Here is a 19,615-nt window from a genome sequence, read left to right on the forward strand (position 1 = left end):
AAATTTTTTATTGGTGTGCCAGTTTGGATGTATTATGTCCCCCAAAATGCCATGTTCTTTAATGCAGTCTTGTAGGGGCAGACATATTAGTGTTGATTAGGTTGGAATCTTTGGATTAGGTTGTTTCCGTGGAGATGTGACCCACACAACTGTAGGTGAGAACTCTGATTAGATCATTTCCATGGAGGTGTGGCCCCGCCCATTCAGCATGGGTCTTGACTGGTTTACTGGAGCACTATAAGAGCTCAGACAGAAGGAGCTCAGTGCTGCAACCAAAAGAGACATTTTGGAGATGGCCATTGAAAGTAGACTTTTGCTAGTCTAGAGTTTGCCTGGGAGAAACTAAGAGAACATGGCTGACAGAGGTTTTCTGGATGCCATCGGTTTTCTTCAGTGAAGGTAAACTATTGTTGTTGCCTTTGTTTGGATTCTTTTATGACTTTAGGATTATAACTTTGTAATCAAATAAACCCCCTTTATACAAGCCAATCCATTTCTGGTATTTTGCATAATGGCAGCATTAGCAAACTGGAACAGCTGGTATGTTGACTGAGCAAACATTTTTTAATTGCCGACACCAAAGTTAAGGAGGAATTCATTCATCCATATTGTCTTCCATTTACTGTTGCAGTTTCCTTTTTTACATTTAGATCCCTAAGCCATTCAGTTTGTTTTTGTGTAAGTTGTGAGATATAAATCTAATTTCATCTTTTTCTACTGGCTACCCAATTATCTCCAGACCATTCACTGAAAAGTCACTCTTTACCCCAGTGATATGAAATTCCATTTTTGTCATATATTAAATTTCCATATGCATTTGGGTCTAATTCATGAACTTTTTACTGCATTCAGGTCTATTTGTTCTTGAGCTAGTATCAGTTCTTGGTTGTTTTCCTATCTTTTTTATTGTAACTTACTAAAATTTCATTTGAATCTTCTCCCATTTGGCATCTTATACTTTATTCTTTATTTCTGAGATGATTTTGTCTTTTTCGTTCATTTCTTTCCTGAGTATCATAAACTCATTTTTTATTACTCCCTGTTTGTTTTTTAACTGATCTCTGTGTTCAGTTTATGGATTTCTGATTCAAGTTGGTTTTTCATATCCTCAAATTCTTGTTTGAATATATTTAATTCTGTTTATAGAGTCACAGATTTCTTTTACTTCATGGTTGTTTTTCTGGGGGTATATTTTCCTCCATTGATTTATGTGAAATTTTATTTCCTGATTTTCTGCAATTGTTCATTATAGAGTTTGTTATCCTCCTATTCATTCTAATCATATTGTGGTGTTTAACAAGAGTCCTAATTAATGGTACTGTTTTTTTTCAGACTAGCCAAGTTCAGACAGTTTAGTTGTTATTCGCTTCCTTGTTAGCTTACTTATTTGTTCGGGATGGAGGAGGGGTTGTAAATCCTCTAATTTTGTGTTCTCTTTTGTCTTGAAAGACACAGAATCTCCTTCCAGCTCTTTTCTTCTCCACTACCCAATTACCAAAAGGCACATCTTCCTTTCCTTTTCCTTTTTCTCTCACAGAAGCTATGCATTTGGAAAACTGTCTCCTTAAATTGTGCCAGTCCTTTTAAATCAGGTTTGCTTGCCTCTCTAAATGGAGTCTGTCCCTTTTAAATCACAGCCCTGGCCATTTAATGATACCTGGCTCTTTCAGATGCACTCAGATTTCCTTGCCCTTTGCACTCACATGCTCTGATCTGCCCTGTTGCTTTTCGGTATTTTAGAATAAGGTTGGATTTAATCTTTTTGGTGGTCCCTCCATCCAGTCCTCAGGCCTCTTGGCTAGTTTCCCTTCTGTCTTCCCTGGCTGTTTTTTTCGGTCTACCTTTGCTTGCTGGGCTGGGGTGGAAGCTCGGGGCTCTGGGGCACTGGTATTTGCCGATTCATCTCTTTTTACTTGGAGGTATTTGTCCTTTTGCATTGTCTATCTTAAGTACCTTTGAGTTTTTAGTTTTGTGTGAATGTTTCATAGTTGAGTAGTCATTTCACATGGTTTGGAGAGGAGATGTCTGGAAGTTGTTTTCTACACTGCCTCTGCTGTCTACAGCTACCCAGAAATCTTCTGTATGTTTTGAATCCAACAGAAACTTATTCCTGGCCTTGGCTCACCACAGATATTTTTACTGCTTCACCAATAGAGCACATGTTGATCTCTGAGCATAATTATAGTGACAAATGCTAGCTTTTTGATTGTCTCCTCCCTGTCAGGAAGGGTGCTAGTCACTTAATATTCTTCTTTTATTGAATCCTCAAAATAATCCTGCAAAATAGGATTTATAATCTGGCTCTTAACAATAAGTAACTGAGGCAAAGAGAAGACTAGAAAAATTGCCCAAGTTCACTCAGCTGGGAAATGAAAGAGTTGAGATTTAAACTAAATCTTTCTGACTCCAGTGCCCTTATTATTCAAACTAAATTTATCCAATTTCCTTTTCCAACAGTTAGTGGGTAGGTTTGGATTGTGGATGAGCCCCCAGAGGCCTTTATATGAAAGCTTCATGTCAGCTCTTGGAATGACCACCACCTGGCCAGTGCTTTCACTTCCCTTAAACACAGCAGACTTGACAAACATGTCCCTTAAGCATGTATTATCAATGTGGGTCAAAGAAGGGGAAAATTGAAATGTAATTGTTGTAAAATTGTGATTAGTGAAAACACAAACACATGCATTTGAAAAATCAGTTAATGCATCCTATTTTGTCAGTTCAGGTTTATGAGTTTTAAAAACGTTAAATTACTGTCTTATGCTATTTTTTTAAAATTCTGAATTTAATTATAAATCAGAAAGATATATTGCTCTAAATTTCATGAAAGTAGGCGCCATAAGATAACAACAAAGGCAAGTTTAATGTCTACTTCCTGATGCTTTATGGTAGTTTAATGTAATATCATTGTAAATACTGATGAATTTTAAAAATCAAGAATTATTAAATGAGTAATAGTTACAGCATTAATTTGAATTTAAAGTCAGGAATGTAGTGACAAAATTCTATTAAACGTGCATAAGTCAAAAACACCAGAAACAAGCCAAATTTATGATTATCATATCATTATCATATTCATTTTCTTAATTATTATATCAACAATTTAGGATTATTAATTTTTATTAATTTTTTACCCATTAATCCTATCAGAATCAATTAACACCGTAGCAAGTATATCAAAACTCCTTAGAGCGAACGTCCTTGCAGTTTCTGATTCCATTAAAGTTTTCCATAAGTCCAAAGATAATGAATCTGGAAGAGATACAAATTATTACTTGTAAATTTAAAATTTCACTCAATTGTTAAAATGTTTATTCCAAATAAAATTCTTTGTGTTTTTCAGGCAAACACTATGGGTTCATCATATGTTAATTACAAACATAAGGTTTACAAGTTTAAAACTAATTTATCAGATATTCCTTAAAAATCAGTAAGAGATACATGTAACTAATCAAAAAACAAGGAAGAGCACACAGATGCACTTATAGAACTGCAAATCCATTCAACAGTGAAGTCACACTATCCACATAAAACAAACTATACAAATTGCTATGTGTTAGGGGTTTGGGGATAACAAGAACCTTAACACAGTTTCATGGCAAAGATGTAAACTCATGCAAATGCTTTTGGGACCATTTTGTAACATCTGATCCATAAATTTCGTTTCCTTTCTGGGAATTTGAGGAAATCATAAATTATTCCAAGAAGTGTATGTGAAATTCCATTGCTGCATTAGTAATAACATAACAATAAATGGTGTCCATAATTATTCATTAAAGAAACATTACCTGCTATGGATTGAATTTTGTCTCCAAAAAAAAGATGTGCAAGTCCTAACCCATGTTGGGAAAGTGAACTTATTTGTAAATATGGTTTTTGAAAATGTGGTTAGTTAAGGTGAGACCAAACTGAATAAGGGTAGACCCTAATCCAATATGCCTGGTGTCCTTATAAGAAGAGGAAATTTGGGCAAAAATAAAGATTCAGAGACAGAGAGAGATACAGACATATGGCACAGGAAGAGATTGAGTTCTGCTCTCACGAACCAAAGAACCCCATGGAGCATCAGCCACCCACGAGAAGCCAGGGCAGAGGCAATGAAGTGGATTTTCCCCTTTCAAAGGGAGCAGGCAGTGCCAACACCTAGATTTAGGATGTTTAGCCTCCAGAACTGTGAAATTTCTATTGTTTAAGCCAACAAATATGTGGTACCTTGTTATAGCAGCCCTGGAAAACTAAGATACCATGCATACACTAAACAGAATTAATAAGTCCTGATATGGGAAAGGTTCCAAGAAAATTTTCTACCTAAAAAAGTATAGCACATAGCAGTGAGGTTGATCTCATTTGTGCAAACCAAACAGGTTTTAAAAACTCATTTCTTTGTACTATTCTGTATCAAAGAATGTTTTTTTTTAAAAAAAATTGGGTAGAGGGCCAAGACACGGGTTGATGAAGAGGAAAACTTTTATTTTTCTTCCATAAGTATATATATATATATATGTATCTATCTATATATATATATTTCAAACTTTAAACAGTTTGAATATATTAAATATACTTAAAAATAAATCAGCAAAACATTTAAGTAATTAAAATGTACAATTACTAAAGAGAAGATAAGTAATTAGAGATTTTGTTAAGCAATTTGCAAGAGAGAAAACATTTCAGGAAAGATCTGTTAATATACAAGAGGTAACTAGGTTTGCATCCAGAACACTTGATCCCAAGTCTATTTCTTTTTCTTCTCTAGACTCTTTTAGGGGGTAATGCTTAATTTCTGTGAGAGGCTATTTTCATAAGCATTCTTTACTCGTCTCCATGGAAGTGAAGCATGTTATCCTAAGGGCCTAGAATATCTCTTCTCTTCTTCATATCTAGGCCAGTAGCCAGTATTACTGTGTCACATGGTCTGTTCTATAGACTCAAACTTTCCTTTGGGGGGCCTTTCCCAAAACTGAAGTGGGGATATGGAACAGGTAGAACATTGTTGCTGCACTTCTAAATCATGTTCTCCAAACAACTGCTAGTATGAAGGCTTATGTTTGACCTCATTCTCCTCAATACTTTGTCTGTTTCAACTGGTACTGATTTTAGGTAGAGCAAAGAGCATAACCTATTTATCCTCCTGAATTGCGAACAATCATTGTATGATGAATTAGCATATGCAAATGACATTAATCACCACCTATAAGACTGAAAAATCTAATGCCTAGAGAGACCAAGCAGGTAACAAAAATGTTGAAACCAGACAAATATAAGAATATCAGTAGTGATGGTAGCTCTAAGAAACTCTTTTAAGGGGAGGCAGCAGTTATTCAACTCCAGCAGATTGGTGCATGCAGGAGTGTGGACCCAGTGAAACATCTATTATTATGTTTTCTGGATATTCTAAGAAATCTAGATTCTTTTATCCGTGAAATCTCCCAATATTAGGTTTTGGCAAATAATTTTACATTTGAAAAACCACTTTGTAGGCCAAACAAAAATGTCTTGATCCATCATTGGGTCCAAACTCCAAAATTATCTGCACCCTAGACTTCTCCCTTGAATTCTAGATCTATATGAAGCACATGGATGTCTCACAGGTTTCTTAAATTCAGCATATGCAAACTGAATTTCTCACCACTTCCCATAACCCAAACTGCCATCTTAGCGTCTCTCCCAGTGTTTTCTAACTCAGTGACTAGGCACACCGTATTCCTAATTGCTCAGACGAGAAATGCAGACTTCATTCTCGGAACCATATTCATCACCACGCGACAGAAATAATTCATCACCAAAACCTTCCATTATTTCATTTTAAATATCTCTCAAATCCATCTACTTCTCTTCATCTCTTTCCAGCCTGTTAATACTCTATTTTAATGACCACCAAATTATACTCAAAATGTCTACCCAATGACCATTTGCTCTTTAAGTTACACTTCCAGCAATTTTCTCCTCTCTGAAACCAATCCTGAGTTTAGACGTGAACTGTCCCTGCTGAACACATGCATCCACTACTACATTTATTTTCCCATATTGTAAATGGTACTCTGCATGTAACTGCTCTCTTAGTCTTTTGTGATGAAATCATTTGGTATTCATTTTTCCATCTACAGGGCCTATCTAATGCTTTATCCATGATTGGTACATAATAACTGGTTAAACTCACTTTAGTACATATTTAATTTACTGGGTAACTTCTGTCTTTGGAATCTTAGAAATTTATCTGTTAAGTCTTATTTTAACTCTGGAAGAATGTGTTTCTCTGCTATATGTTCCTATGGCATTTTATTCTCCCTTCACAAGGCTATTCACATTTGTAATGACTTTAAAAACATTTGTCTTCTCCACTCAGATACGCATGTGATACGAGCATGTCTGATCTATGTGTAGATTATGAATAACATATTTTTGAATAAATGCATGGAATGAAAATTTGTTGAAAATTTTCAGATTTGACTAAATTTCAGTCGAACTATCACAGATCTAAGGATGCCAACAACAACAGTGAGATGCTGACACCAGATTTCAAATGCAATTACAGACTTCAAATTTCAGTTTACAAGGTGTTTTGATAAGGTGTGAGAGTGTAAACTTTAAATAAATACAGTATTAGTGAAAATCCAAGTCTAATTATTTAGCTGCTAGTGAATTATTTAAACTCTGAGTCTCTGTTTCTTTATCAGTAAAACATGGACAATAACACTTTCCTCTCAAGTTTCTAGTGATATTTAAATTAATAATAATAATAATAATAGCAGCACCTGGCACAATTTCTCACACATGGTAGTGATTTAATAAATGTGACTTCCCTTCCTCATGTTAATCACTTAATATTACATACATTATATATTTTCAGTTCAATACAATAAATTACCAGATTTGAAAATTAAATATTTAAAGCACCATGAGTTATAATATTGTGAATGATCCCATTTCATCCAGCATTTAAATATTCCCTTCAATATCACCCATGAGAAACATAAAATTTTGACAATCTTTCACTTCTACTATGAATTTATAAGCTAATATTATTTTGGGACTTATATCATATGAGTCCTCCACTGCTGGAACATGTATATTCAAAGATTGAAATTTACTGCCACTAAAGATTAAGATGTGAGTGAGAATTTTACATAAAAAATGGAAAACTCAATGCCAATTCTTACCAACAGCAAAAAAAATAATTAAGAGCTAAATCTATCTTAAAGCCTGAAAATGTTAATTTACTTTTGGATTAAATCCAATGAAATTAAGTCCAGCTCTGTGTGAAAGTGAAATCAAAACACTTCTGAAGACTAAAAAGTAGCTAAATGACACTTTGATTTTATGTCAATGTATATTAATTTCTACAAAGATAATCTAAAAGCCCTCAGTGGAAGTATCAATATTTCAAGACATTATTTTTCCTTACTCATTGCTTAATTGAAAATGCCAAGGCCTTTGGCACTGTGATGGAATTCTGAGAGTCAATGGGACTATGGAGAAGAGTCGGCCATGAGAATAACCACTAGATGATGGGAAGAAACAATTTTTAAAACATTGAAACAATTACAGTCTTCTTTTCCTTCACTGAGAGTTTCCAACATTTTAGTCTCACCCTTTTTATTTTTGACATGTAGAAGCAACTCAAAACCACATTAAACTGTATTAAAACCACATTAAACCATATTAAAACCATGTTAAATCCAAAGCTAAATTTCAGTAAAATTGAAGCTTGTGATAAAATCTTGTTTCTGATATTTCTGAGCTTTAAACAATTTCCAACTCTGCATTCAGTTGCTCACTCTTTACATTCTAGGAGGAAAGTGCCAGTTTATATGATCCAGGCCTAGAATGTTATTAGGATATCTGCTAATTTGGCAAAGATGTCTAGCTGATCACCAAAATTCATGCTCCTCTTTTCACGTTCTAGAACTGTCAGATAGCAGTGGTTGTCAGGCAAGAACTTCATTTCTCAGACTCCTTGCATCCAGGTAGATGGGAACATGACTGTTTTGAACCTGTAGACTATGAGATGAAATGCAAGAAGTGCCCAGCCCTTGTCCAGACTCTATAGTATCTTTATGCTGGTTGATAGAGACAACAAAAAGGGACTGGAGGAAGCAAAGATGTAAGGAGACTTAGTCAGCTACTCACTGGGTGGATGAAAGCAGTCTAATGACTGAGAATACCGCATTGGAAACCATTACTGGAGCAAGAAAACTCCAATTGCATGAAGTCTCTAAAATATTTGAATTTATTTATTACTGTAATGAATGCAAATACTTTTCCCAAAACCTATATTTAATTTATTCATGCTTACTTTGCTTTATTTATGTCTTTCAAATTCAAATATCCTGCTTTGAAAAAGACTAATAGTATAATTATGTTTTAGGTTTGCCTCAGTGGGTAAGTGCATTATCTGAAAAATGGGGATGATATGGTAATATTAAAACTTACAATTTTAGAATCCTTTTTTTTCACTCTGCTAGGAAACTCAGCAGCTAAAGGGCAAGAGCAGAAGACATCTTCCACGACTAATGGAGTTGGATGGAAAAAGCTCAGATAAGGCAATTGCTAGTTTTCCCATTAATCAAGGCAAGTTTTCTTTTGATATTCTCTTATTTTTATTTTAATTTAAGAGTGATGTGAAAAATGCTAGACAAAAATGAGGAATAAATGTAAGTGTTGGAACAAAATAAATTACTGCAGATGGGCTGTTGGCTACAAGTTTCAATAAGGCACCCATAAAAGGAAATACATGTCTTGAGTAAAAGGACCAAAATGTGTGCCCATGAAATGTTCCTAACATAAATCAAGAGTGATTATTGATAAAAGATTGGAATGGATAACCATAGCAAACCATAATTTTTTTTTTTTTAGGGTATGTGTTATAATGATGTATATCTCTGATTTGACCTTTATTTCTTCCTCTATCTATTTGGCACAATATTAATTGTGGCTTTTATTAAGCTCTTACCTGTAGATTCATCAACTTGGCCAAGATAATCTATAACAAACAAGAATGTGTTCTGAAACCTAGTAAAGTCACTGATGAAGGGAGCTACATCCCCAGTAACAAGCAATCTTGGTGGCAGGCCCTTCTGAAATTTGTGTACGCCGGTCAAGGTTGTAGGGAAGAGGGCTGCAGCTATAAATTCAACAGTCACAACCCAACTTCTTTCAAAATCTGCTTCTGGTTTAGAATAATAGTCATATCTAAAACACAAGTGGAAAAAAAAGTATACAATTATAACTAGTCCTCTCAGAATTTCAGACTCATTGCTTGGCAGAAAATATCATCTTCTACCAAGAAACTACATTCATGGATTCATTATTTAGGATACAGACTTTATAATGTGATGTCCTTCTCATTGGAGATATGAAGACATGTCATTTAAGTTGTAATCTTGGAAGGACCATCCCACCAACTGCGTATACATTACTTTGAGTTATTTTCTCTTTTTATTAGGGACATTGTACTTGGCTATCACATAACACCCAGATATAAGCCTTGACTAAGTCATATTCTTTGGGAATATAAATATGAAAATCAAAGATTTTAAGGGGCCCCCAAAATATTGAGCATCCTAGAGAAATGGATGTCTAGTTTTCCTGTCTAATTTTCTAAATAATTTGGGGGATTCTTACTGAGTGAAGTCTTGAAGCAAAACTTTATCATGTATTTGAGGAACAAATTATTACAGTGAAGCAGCTAAAGGTATAGTAAATAGTTTTATAACTATATAATTCACTGTTCCTGCTTCCATCAGTTATTCAAGTTTTGCAAACAGGCTTGTTCCCCTGAAACATTTTATACATCCCCTCTTTGCTCATCAGATAATTCTGAGAACTTTTTCTAGTCTCATCATAGATGTCACCTCTTTAAGTTTTTCTATTCACCTGAGGTGGAATGGGTTTGTATTTCTTCTATACTCAACACCATATCATCCACATACTTACAGGTTTGTTTCTTTCATTAGGTTCTATTCTAATTTCTAGAAGATAGATTATATTCTAATTTCCACAGCACATATATGCATCAGATGCTTGCATTATGTTTGCCGATGTTAAGGAAACCATAACATAACCTGGAAGAAAACAGTTACAATCTTTTTGGCTCCCATGCTCATGGGCTCCTCCGTGCACTCACACCCAGGAATGACAGAGTGGGTAGTGCATACCCATGATGATGGAGAATTTGGTTTGTGTTAACTGCTCTTCAGTACATCCCAGAATACTATCAATAAAGACAAAAGGAAATGTGGAGTCATAAAGATTCTGAGCAAGGGCCAAAAAGCCCTAGGAACAGTGTATTAATCAATTTGCAAAGACAGCCAGCAATTCTAGAGGAGAAAAAAGACGAATACACCCTTATTAAGTGTGTCAGTTAGAGAGTTATTGGTCAGGTCATCTAATAAGCTAGATAGAATGAGATATATTTACACTTATGCGTGTGCATGTACATGTATGTGTATATGTATGTGTTTATATATGTGTGTATATATATATATATATATATACACACACACACAAATACAGATGAAATGCTTTGTTTAAAATTAAATGTAGATATAATATGCACCAACCAATTTCAGATACAGGACTAGAGCTTTATTTGAGTACACAGTACATAGGCTACAGTGTTCATGAAATTTTAAGGACGTTTCCCAGGGTGTAGTATAGATTACAAGCCTGACCCCAGTTCTTCACCCCACATCATATCTCCACCTTTGGTCAGGTAACTTTGCAGAGCCCCTTGCCCCCTGCAGTGGGTGGGAGGAATCATTTCCTGTCCCTCGCTCAGTTATGTGACTTGATTTGGCCAATAGGATATTAATTGACTTGACAGACCAGAAGCTTGAAATGCATTTTCATAACTTGGCCTCCCTCCCTTTCAGTTCTGCCCTCACTGTAAAAAACACCAGGTTTGCCCGGGGTGAATGAGGGATGAGTGGACCAGAGGGGAGCTTCACTGGTCATCCCCACCAGGGCCACCTTGAAGAACCAGGCTGGACAGCATAGCCAGGCAAGCTCAGCAGAGCTGCTTAGCTGGTCCTCCAGAAGTGTGAGCAATAAATGCTTACTGTTGTACACAATGAACTTCCGTAGTTGTAGGTTATGCTCCAATTTTGTCAGAAACACTAAGCGAAATACAGGGCCACATATCTAATATATTGTGCAGCTGGGATTTAAACCCTAGCCCTCTGGCTTTGAAGCCCATGTTCCTTGCTATTGACATACATTGTAAATGTACAAGAATATTTTAATTGTTCAAAATAGGTTTTACGAATGGAAGAAGACCCTTGGTAGATATTGATCTCTGAAATCTAGTTCACAGACCACTTGCATTTACAGGCAGTAGAGTATACAAGATAAGAGGATGGGCTGCAGAATCTCATTGGATTTAACTACTAACCCTACCATTTACTAGCTGTATGATCTTAAGCAGGTTGCTAAATGCTCAGGCTCAGATTCATCAACTATAAAAGGGAGTTATTTTGAAGTGAGATATATTATGAGAGTGTAATTTCTTATATTCATTTTCAATATTTAAGAATATATCATTCTTTTTCTTCTACTTAATAAATGGTAGTGATTTTTTAAATTCTTTTAAGCATGTCATTCATTGACACCTAAATGGAAGGTCAGGTAGACATTCAGGAAATAGATGTGTTAATCAAAAACAATGCTTGTTGTAATTAGCAAGGACATAAGCTCTACTAACTACATAAAATGGATGTTTCTAACTTTAGTATGCTTGTGATCAAAAAAGTCATATACAGATGTAAACATATTCATGAAAAATATGCTACTGTATATGATTTTATATATCAATTATAAATATACTTGACCTCTAAAATTATGATTTTTTCAGAAGTAATTTCTTAATATAAATAGGAATAAATACTATGAGCTTGAAAATACAAGTCCACAAGAGAAAAGAAATACACCTAAAAGAAAATAACCCTGCCAGCTCCTTGTATTATTATTTAAGTATTTTCATATTTCTTATTTACAAAATTGCATTCTCAGGTGGTTTACTTTTGAATATGAACCTGAAAAATCTGTAAATGAAACAAAAAGTAATCTGTAATGATGACTAGAAAACAAATCAAAATCTTGAGGTTCACAATCCCCTTCCAGACTCCCTAACTGATGGTCTCCACCTGCTTGCTGTCTTCAGAATAGAAAGAGCAGTTGAGATATTGCAGTTATGATGCCAAAGCCCCAAATCATCTCACAGACACTACCAAGGGGATACACTCCTCACATTGCCTATTTAATATTCAGTGTTGAAGCCATACAAAAAGATAAAGTAGAAAATACACACTGAATCTGTTAACCTGGCTGGATGATGGAGTCAGACAGTGGAATATAAAGAACTCAAACACCCCTGCCTGGATTTACATATCTACTTATACAGTTTACCAGTGGGCCCTCTTTTCTTTGTTCCTGTGTTTTGTCCTATCCAGATTTCTACCTCATTCCTTACTCCGGCTGGTTGATTTCACCTCCATTCATATCTAAACCCAAGTCACTCTAACATCTCCACCTCTACTTGTTACAATATGTAGAGTGGCTTTATTTTATTCTGGTCAAAGTTGTGTGCTAACCCTGATGCTTATTGAGTTTTCCCCTGGTATGTACACCACAATATGCATCTGTGATTGAAGTAATGAAAATGATAACCGATATTCCTTTTTTCTTTTTTCTTTTTTCTATATTTATCGAAATTTGTTGCATGTTTTTGTCTGTTTGGTTGGTTTTTGTACAAGACATTTTTTTCTCAGATGCTTGCCTTCTCTTCATAAAACAAATTTTAAGCTTGATCTTACTAAAATAATTACACTTCATCCTTATAATCCCCAATAGTAAGATTTGGTTAATAGGAAGATTAACAATCACTGTAGACATGGAAGAAAAAGGCATAAATAAGACTGAAGATCATTTACCGTACTATGTAGGCATTGCCCTGGATTCATTCTTACCTATCTTCAAATATTTTTATAGTATGTTCCAGGGTTGAGGTATGTGCAGCCCATAAGTACTTCAACAGGTCATCAAAACGACTAGAGGGTGTCTGCAAATACTAACACCAAGAGAAGAATCTTATTAATATTTGAACAACTGTAACAGTTTTTCCTGCAATACAAACTTGTTCACATGTATAGTTGAGCAATATTCTACATGAGAGAACTTTATGTCTAAAATGTATAAGATCTTAGTGTCTAATGCTTTGCAAATGTCGTACCAAATATCAATTATTAGTGGTAATAGTGCATGCATCTAGAAGAAATGAACAAGTGTCTGCAAAGAGTCAGTATTTTATACTAACAATATAAAGAACTGATAGATCTATTTTCCCATCATGTATCTTAGATCTTTTCTTCTTTGAAGCAATGTATTTTATTTAGGTCCTTGAATATTTGGTTCAGATTGCTACATAATTGTTTAATTTACCCATGTGTTATCATTTATTAATTCAGTTGAAATAACTTGATAGACTTATCTAAGCCAATTCCATAATCACATTTCCATCAAGGATAATCCATTGGTTGACCTGAAATTGACCTGAAATTCCAGTTGTCTGCTCTCCATTCAGTGAGATATCCTTATACTCACACTTTTTTGTGAAATTTATTTGGGGTGAGAAGAGTGGATGGATTTTGTGTTAATTCTCTACTGTGTCACAGACATGGAATGGCCTATTACAATGTAATATTATTATTATTATAACTTACAAAATAATGTGCAAATAATTTATGTTTTCAGACAAAAAGCATTGTATTATATCACAAAAGAAATTCTCTTGCCACCTCCTAAGAGTACAAATTATAAACCTAAAGAAGGAACCTGATAAAAGGCATTCCACTTGTCCATTGTCTCTGTGAAGGATGAACGACAGCTAGAAACATCATAACAAAACTTTGTCTGATCTTTGGGTGGTAGCGCAAGGGTGACTTGATCCGAGGATATCCCCATTAAACCAGAATCAACCGCAGCAAGGAAGGGTAATGCACACAGAAAATAATTTAAATCTGTAGGAGCAAAACATTTACTATTACCAAGCAATAACAAATGTTAAAGAGGGCAATTTTCATTAAGCTGTTAATCATTAAGGAAAATTCACAGATCCAGAAATGTGATAAATGCCATGTACTAGCAAAATTATTGAACAAAAATCCCCCTAAGGATCATAAACATGACTTTCACATGTTGTTGTTAATTAAGGAAGATAGTTATCAACTTTGCCACAGCATAGAACAAAACCTCTCATTGAGGTTTTATTGTGAAATGGGTTTTTTTTTTGAAAATATTCTAACATGATTAGAGCATTGGAAATGGATATTTTATCAAGTTTAATTTGTAGTCATGGTATGACAAAGCCCTTTTCCTCAATCTTTAGAGCAAAAAGTTTGAATAAGTGATGGCAGTAGATCGCTGGATAATTTGATTGACAATAAATTAAGACATTCTTTTTATTTCTATCTAAAGATAACCTATTCCAGCAGATTCAGACATTTTGACTTATTTGGTTATTAGATTTATATTGATTCCTGCTACTGATATACAACATTTTCTGTCATGGACATGCATGTGTGAATGCAGTCCTAACCCCGGTGATGGAGGCTAATAGTCCAAACTACTTCAGACTTAGTAAATCTGAGAATCAAGAACTGGATTCTAGATCTGTGTTTATGACTGTTTGTAGGTCTTTGAAAAGGAACACTCAGTGTAGTGTTAGGAAAATGTATGTAAGGATGCAGGTGATATTTGTCACTCTGAGAATATGAAATTTAACATGCTTGTTTCTGATTAATGGGAAATATTTCTAAGAAATAGTTATATAAATAAATTTCATTACACAGCTAACTTAAAGAATTAGAAAATAACCTCTGATTATGTTAACATTCAGTATATGACTGAAGCTTTAGATTACTGATTGATAAAATGAATTGTGGTAGGTTAATCTCTGGCTGGTTTATGCATTTCAGTATAAACATATTTGATCTGAGCAAAATGGGAAAATGCATTACTTTCCTTGTTCTCTCATTTCTCATCATTCCTCATTCTAGAAACTGTTCACCACTAGCTCCCACCTCCCACATAATGGCCAGAGTTGATCCTTCAGAAGCCATTGCACCTTGCTTCAGTCCTGAAAGACTAGAAATGTTGTAAGGGAACCATTAGTGACTTTGATGTGGCTGTTGAGTTTCGCAATGCGACGTAAAGACCACAAGGTATATGGTGAAGTAGACGCCTTTTGAAAAAGAAATATTATTCTTTTTGTTTTGTGCCTGTCCCTAAGATTTTACGTTTAATAGATTCTTCTTGGAATATTAATAGCTTTCTATTTTGTTAATTAAATGAACCTACCAGCCCACCAACTATCCACAGAGATGCACAAACGGTCTCCAGATTCATAGCCACAGTTTGTCCTTTGGGTGGGATCAGCTAATCTGCCTAGGAGAGAGGATGCAGAGATGGGTTTATTATGTGTATTTTGAACTTGCTTATACTTGTCACTTAAGTAGCTTCATTTTGTTTGCATGAATGCACAAAACATTCATCTTCGAATGGCTTAGCTTGTCTTCCCAACATTCTTTACCCTTTATTTCCCAAATGTCAAATCTTTTTCTTTTCCTTTCCCTTACAACCCCAGAATTTTCTACATTTTATTATTTATCTTAGGTATTCTTTGCTTTGTAATTGGTATCTCATCTACTTCATTCAATAATTCCCTTCAAAATTAGGGATGCAATATGGATAAAGATCAGGAGAGGTCTAGAATCAAACTAAATTCTTGTTCCATTATTTACCTGCTTGACCTGGCTAAATAATGTTGCCTTTTATGCCTTAGTTTCCTGATCTATAAAATGGGAATAATAATATTAACTACCTCATAAAATTGTTGTGTCAAGTGAGAAAAGGCAGGAAAAGTTTTGGCCAAGTGAACTTTACATCATAAATGTTAACTAGATTTCTTTTCCTTGCCAAATAACAACTGCTATTTCCTCAATTTTCATGTTTTTCATGTTCATTTTGTGTCATTTTTTCATATTTATCATTTTTAATTTGTTAACCCTTCTGATTCTATGTCACAATTTTCCCCCCTTGCAACTGCTGCCTCCAGTACATTTTTGTTTATTCACTTATTTTTGCCTACCTGATCTACACCTGTTTCTCTCTACTCTTGATAATCTCCTCTTTTCCCTGGTTTCCATCTAAGTAAATCTTAGGGATCCTTCTTACTTCTACACCCACTTCCTCAGTTCACATCTTTCCTGACCTATATGCTAGATCTTTTTTTCTTCCTATCCCTCTATTATGTGCTCACCTTTTCTAGCTTATCTTTCTCTGTAACTGCACTCTCTTATCCTTTCTTATTGCTAGTTCTGCTGTTCTCTTTTCCAACCATATCTTCAGTTCCTTTCTTTACTATCTCATTGTTCTTTCCCTCTCAGCTTTTCTTAGCTGCTTGACCAAATGAATGACTAATGAAGTAATGTTAGTGCTGTTAACCAGCAGGAATATTAGAAGTGTGAATTTTCCTAATCAATTATTCTTTCTCAGACTGAAATTATAGTGAAAGATGAATTTGTAGAACTTCCCTCCCCTATTTCCTCTATTTAGTCTTCCATGGGGGTTCTTCTAAGTCCCTCTTCCAATACTCTATTTTCTTTTGATCTCACTTGCTCCTCAAACAGTTAACTCTTTATGACACCTTCAAATATCACACTAATGTTAGGAACAATTATTTTCTGACCTCAACACTTACTTGGGTTTATGTCCTATTTGATTCCATCTTGTGTAAAATTGAGCATGTCTGGAATTGTACTTCCATCTTGTTACACATGCATGGTTAGAAGATCCCTTTCCCTCTATGTAGAACAGATTTTTTGCATTCTTGCATTTCAACATCTACAGCTCTTCCTCTCATTCAGTCTCCTCACCTCAGATCTGGTTATTGCTATGAGGCCTGAGCTTGACCCAACAATACTAATCTCTCATTCTAATTAGTCTAATGTACAATACTCAACAAACCTGATGAAAATTCTTTTTGTAAAATCAGATTTGATCAAGAACCTAAAGTAGTTTTATATTTCCTAAACTTCAACCGCCAAACCCAGATGACATTTAAACAGTATTTCAATAATATTAATTCCTGAAATTCAGTATGTATTTTGCTTTGATTAGGACTTTTCCTATTTCCTTGGCTCACAACAAGACTTTATCGCCCCCTGCCTCCATCATCCCTTTCCTCTCTTACACACACACACACATACACACACACACACACAGAGAGAGAGAGAGAGAGAGAGAGAGAGAGAGAAATCACGCTGCTCTAGCTTATTTTCCCATATCATTAAATCAAAACAGAATCTCTTGGGGCAAATCAAGATATCAGTATTTTTTTTTAATTAGCCAGTTATGCCTAATACATAGTCAAATATGAGAACCAATGTTTTGGTTCATTGTATTATTTCCTAAATTGGTTTCCTTTTCTTTCCCCAATGGAACTCAACCCACATTCAAGACTCAGCTCAAGCCTAGTTGTTTCTGATGACTCCAGCTGGCCTCACTCTATCCATTCTCTTGTTTTGCACTTTTATCTATTATCCAAGAGTTTTTCTTTTCTGTCTATCTTTGTTTAATTTCTGTTTTCTTTCTTTTTCCAACTATATTGTAAAGCCTTTGTCGGCAGTCAAGAAAACTGTCTGAAAGTACTTATATACTCTCTACTGCTCTCAGAAAATGTTGGCTACACAGAAGGTGAAAATAAAGCAAGAAGCTCATCAGGGGGTTCAGTCAGATTTGACTCTACTGAAGGAATATAATGAAAGAGTAAGACACATAATGATCTACCAGTCTTTCAGCATCCATCTGGCACTGGCTGCAGAGACCCCTGACGCTGGCAGGCCTCCCGTAGTGGATTTTATGTTAATAGATGCTCCTGGGCTGTAGCTCAAGAATTCCAATATTAGTCTTTTGACCACAAGACAAACCAGATGAACAGGGGTAGTTTTGAGTTTCAGGACATCCCTTTAAAAAGTTAGATGTTGGCAACCTCAATAGACCCTGGAAGTGACCACTTCAGATCAACCTTAATCTTCTCTCTATAATTTTTCTATCAGAACAGAACAAATTCCCTATCAGACATATTGCAATATGAGACATCAGGAAGCACCATTCTCTCACATAAGTTTCTTCTATCAGTCAGAGCAAAAATATCTTTTAATTCATTAATCTTTTGGTCTAAAGCACATCTCCTATCTAAACACTGTAATGTATCTGACTTTCAAGAGAAAGAAATCATTTTAAGACCAAAAATCTTATGAAAAATTTGCCTTGCCTTTATTAGCTTTGTCTCCATGGTTAGGTAATCACAATTCGAACTCCAAGAAACTAAAGTAATTTTACATTGCCTTGTATTTTTAATGAATATCCCCTTGATGTTCTGTTTTTCCTGTGCTGAAAAGGGAGTCTAGTACCTAACAGAAGCTCAATAAGTACTTATAGAATGTCCAATAGATTTGATATAAAGACTTCCTGTGATTGGCAACTGTGGTTTATAACTGATGGTTTCTAGTAGAAACTGGCATCCCATAAAAGAATGATTTGTGGAGAAGGAAAAAAAAAGTAGAAAAATAATTATTATGAAGGGAAATCGGGAAAAGATTCAATTTTCAAAGACATAGTATGGTATATACAAGTCCAATTTTCCAATTCCTTTAGGGTTATTTTGGAAGATCACCATAATAGAAAAGAGAGTCATTCTTACCTGAAGTATATTGCCAACCATTCTGCAGAGGCAATCCCCATAAAATATTTTGTTCATTTTCTGGTGCAAATTTTACAAAATAACTGGCTGTACAATTCAGTAGGATTTTATACATCCCCATTCTCTCAAGGTATTTCCAGGGGTCAATGGTATACTGTCCATCTTCTCCTCTGTAGTTCCTGAGCTGACCAGTACTCTCATTCCACAGAGGGGGATACAGATCTGAGAGGCTGGATGCTCCTGCTAAATAAGAAAGAAGACTACCAATGATTACACAGGACCAGGTAGAAAGGAACACCATGGTGCCAAAGCTGGGGATTGAGATTTCGGCAGGGCTTTTATTGGAAAATGGAGGAGGAAGTCATGTATTCTTTTTCAGGATAGAGTGAAGATGGGAATGCCTCACCAACAAAAACAGGGCGACTCCCTTGTTAAATAATGTTGTCAATATATGATGCTACTCACATGAGAGTTGAAAATGCTGTTATAAAATTTTTAAATTGAATGAGCAAATCTTTTAGACAGTTTAAAAATAGCTATTATATTTACATTGTGGTTCTTGCAGCCATTATGTTAGGTACTGTCTTGCACATGTGTCTTGACTTTATTCATTGAGAAATTTAAGGATATGTACGTTTGCTTACCTTGAAGTAGAGGGTTAACACAGTACTCCTGAGTCTGCTATCCTTACAAAGACCTGCTTGGAAGATTGGCCCATGGCTACTTTCGATGAACTTGGTTCTCAAAGGGTTCCCAGTTAACAGTTAACTAAAAAGGGTGATTCTCTGTGACTAGACTGTGCAAACAATATGGTTTATGCTGAACGCCTTCCTTTTGGGAGTCTGGAATTCTGGTATG

General features: G+C 35.0%; 1 protein-coding gene across 1 annotated transcript in view; it reads right to left on the bottom strand.

The window, feature by feature from the left end:
* Window positions 1–19,058, bottom strand: part of C7H6orf58 (chromosome 7 C6orf58 homolog) — a 32,687-nt gene extending 13,629 nt beyond the window's left edge. The window contains exons 1-6 of the mRNA XM_037844618.1: window positions 18,758–19,058; window positions 15,352–15,438; window positions 13,828–14,012; window positions 12,963–13,063; window positions 8,951–9,189; window positions 3,135–3,252 (exon numbers count right to left, since the gene is read on the bottom strand). Coding sequence (XP_037700546.1) covers window positions 3,135–3,252; window positions 8,951–9,189; window positions 12,963–13,063; window positions 13,828–14,012; window positions 15,352–15,438; window positions 18,758–19,058 — 1,031 coding nt within the window. The remainder of the gene's footprint in view (window positions 1–3,134; window positions 3,253–8,950; window positions 9,190–12,962; window positions 13,064–13,827; window positions 14,013–15,351; window positions 15,439–18,757) is intronic.
* Between the last annotated feature and the right edge of the window lie 557 nt (window positions 19,059–19,615).

This window comes from Choloepus didactylus, chromosome 7 (assembly GCF_015220235.1).
Source record: "Choloepus didactylus isolate mChoDid1 chromosome 7, mChoDid1.pri, whole genome shotgun sequence".
NCBI lineage: Eukaryota > Metazoa > Chordata > Mammalia > Pilosa > Megalonychidae > Choloepus > Choloepus didactylus.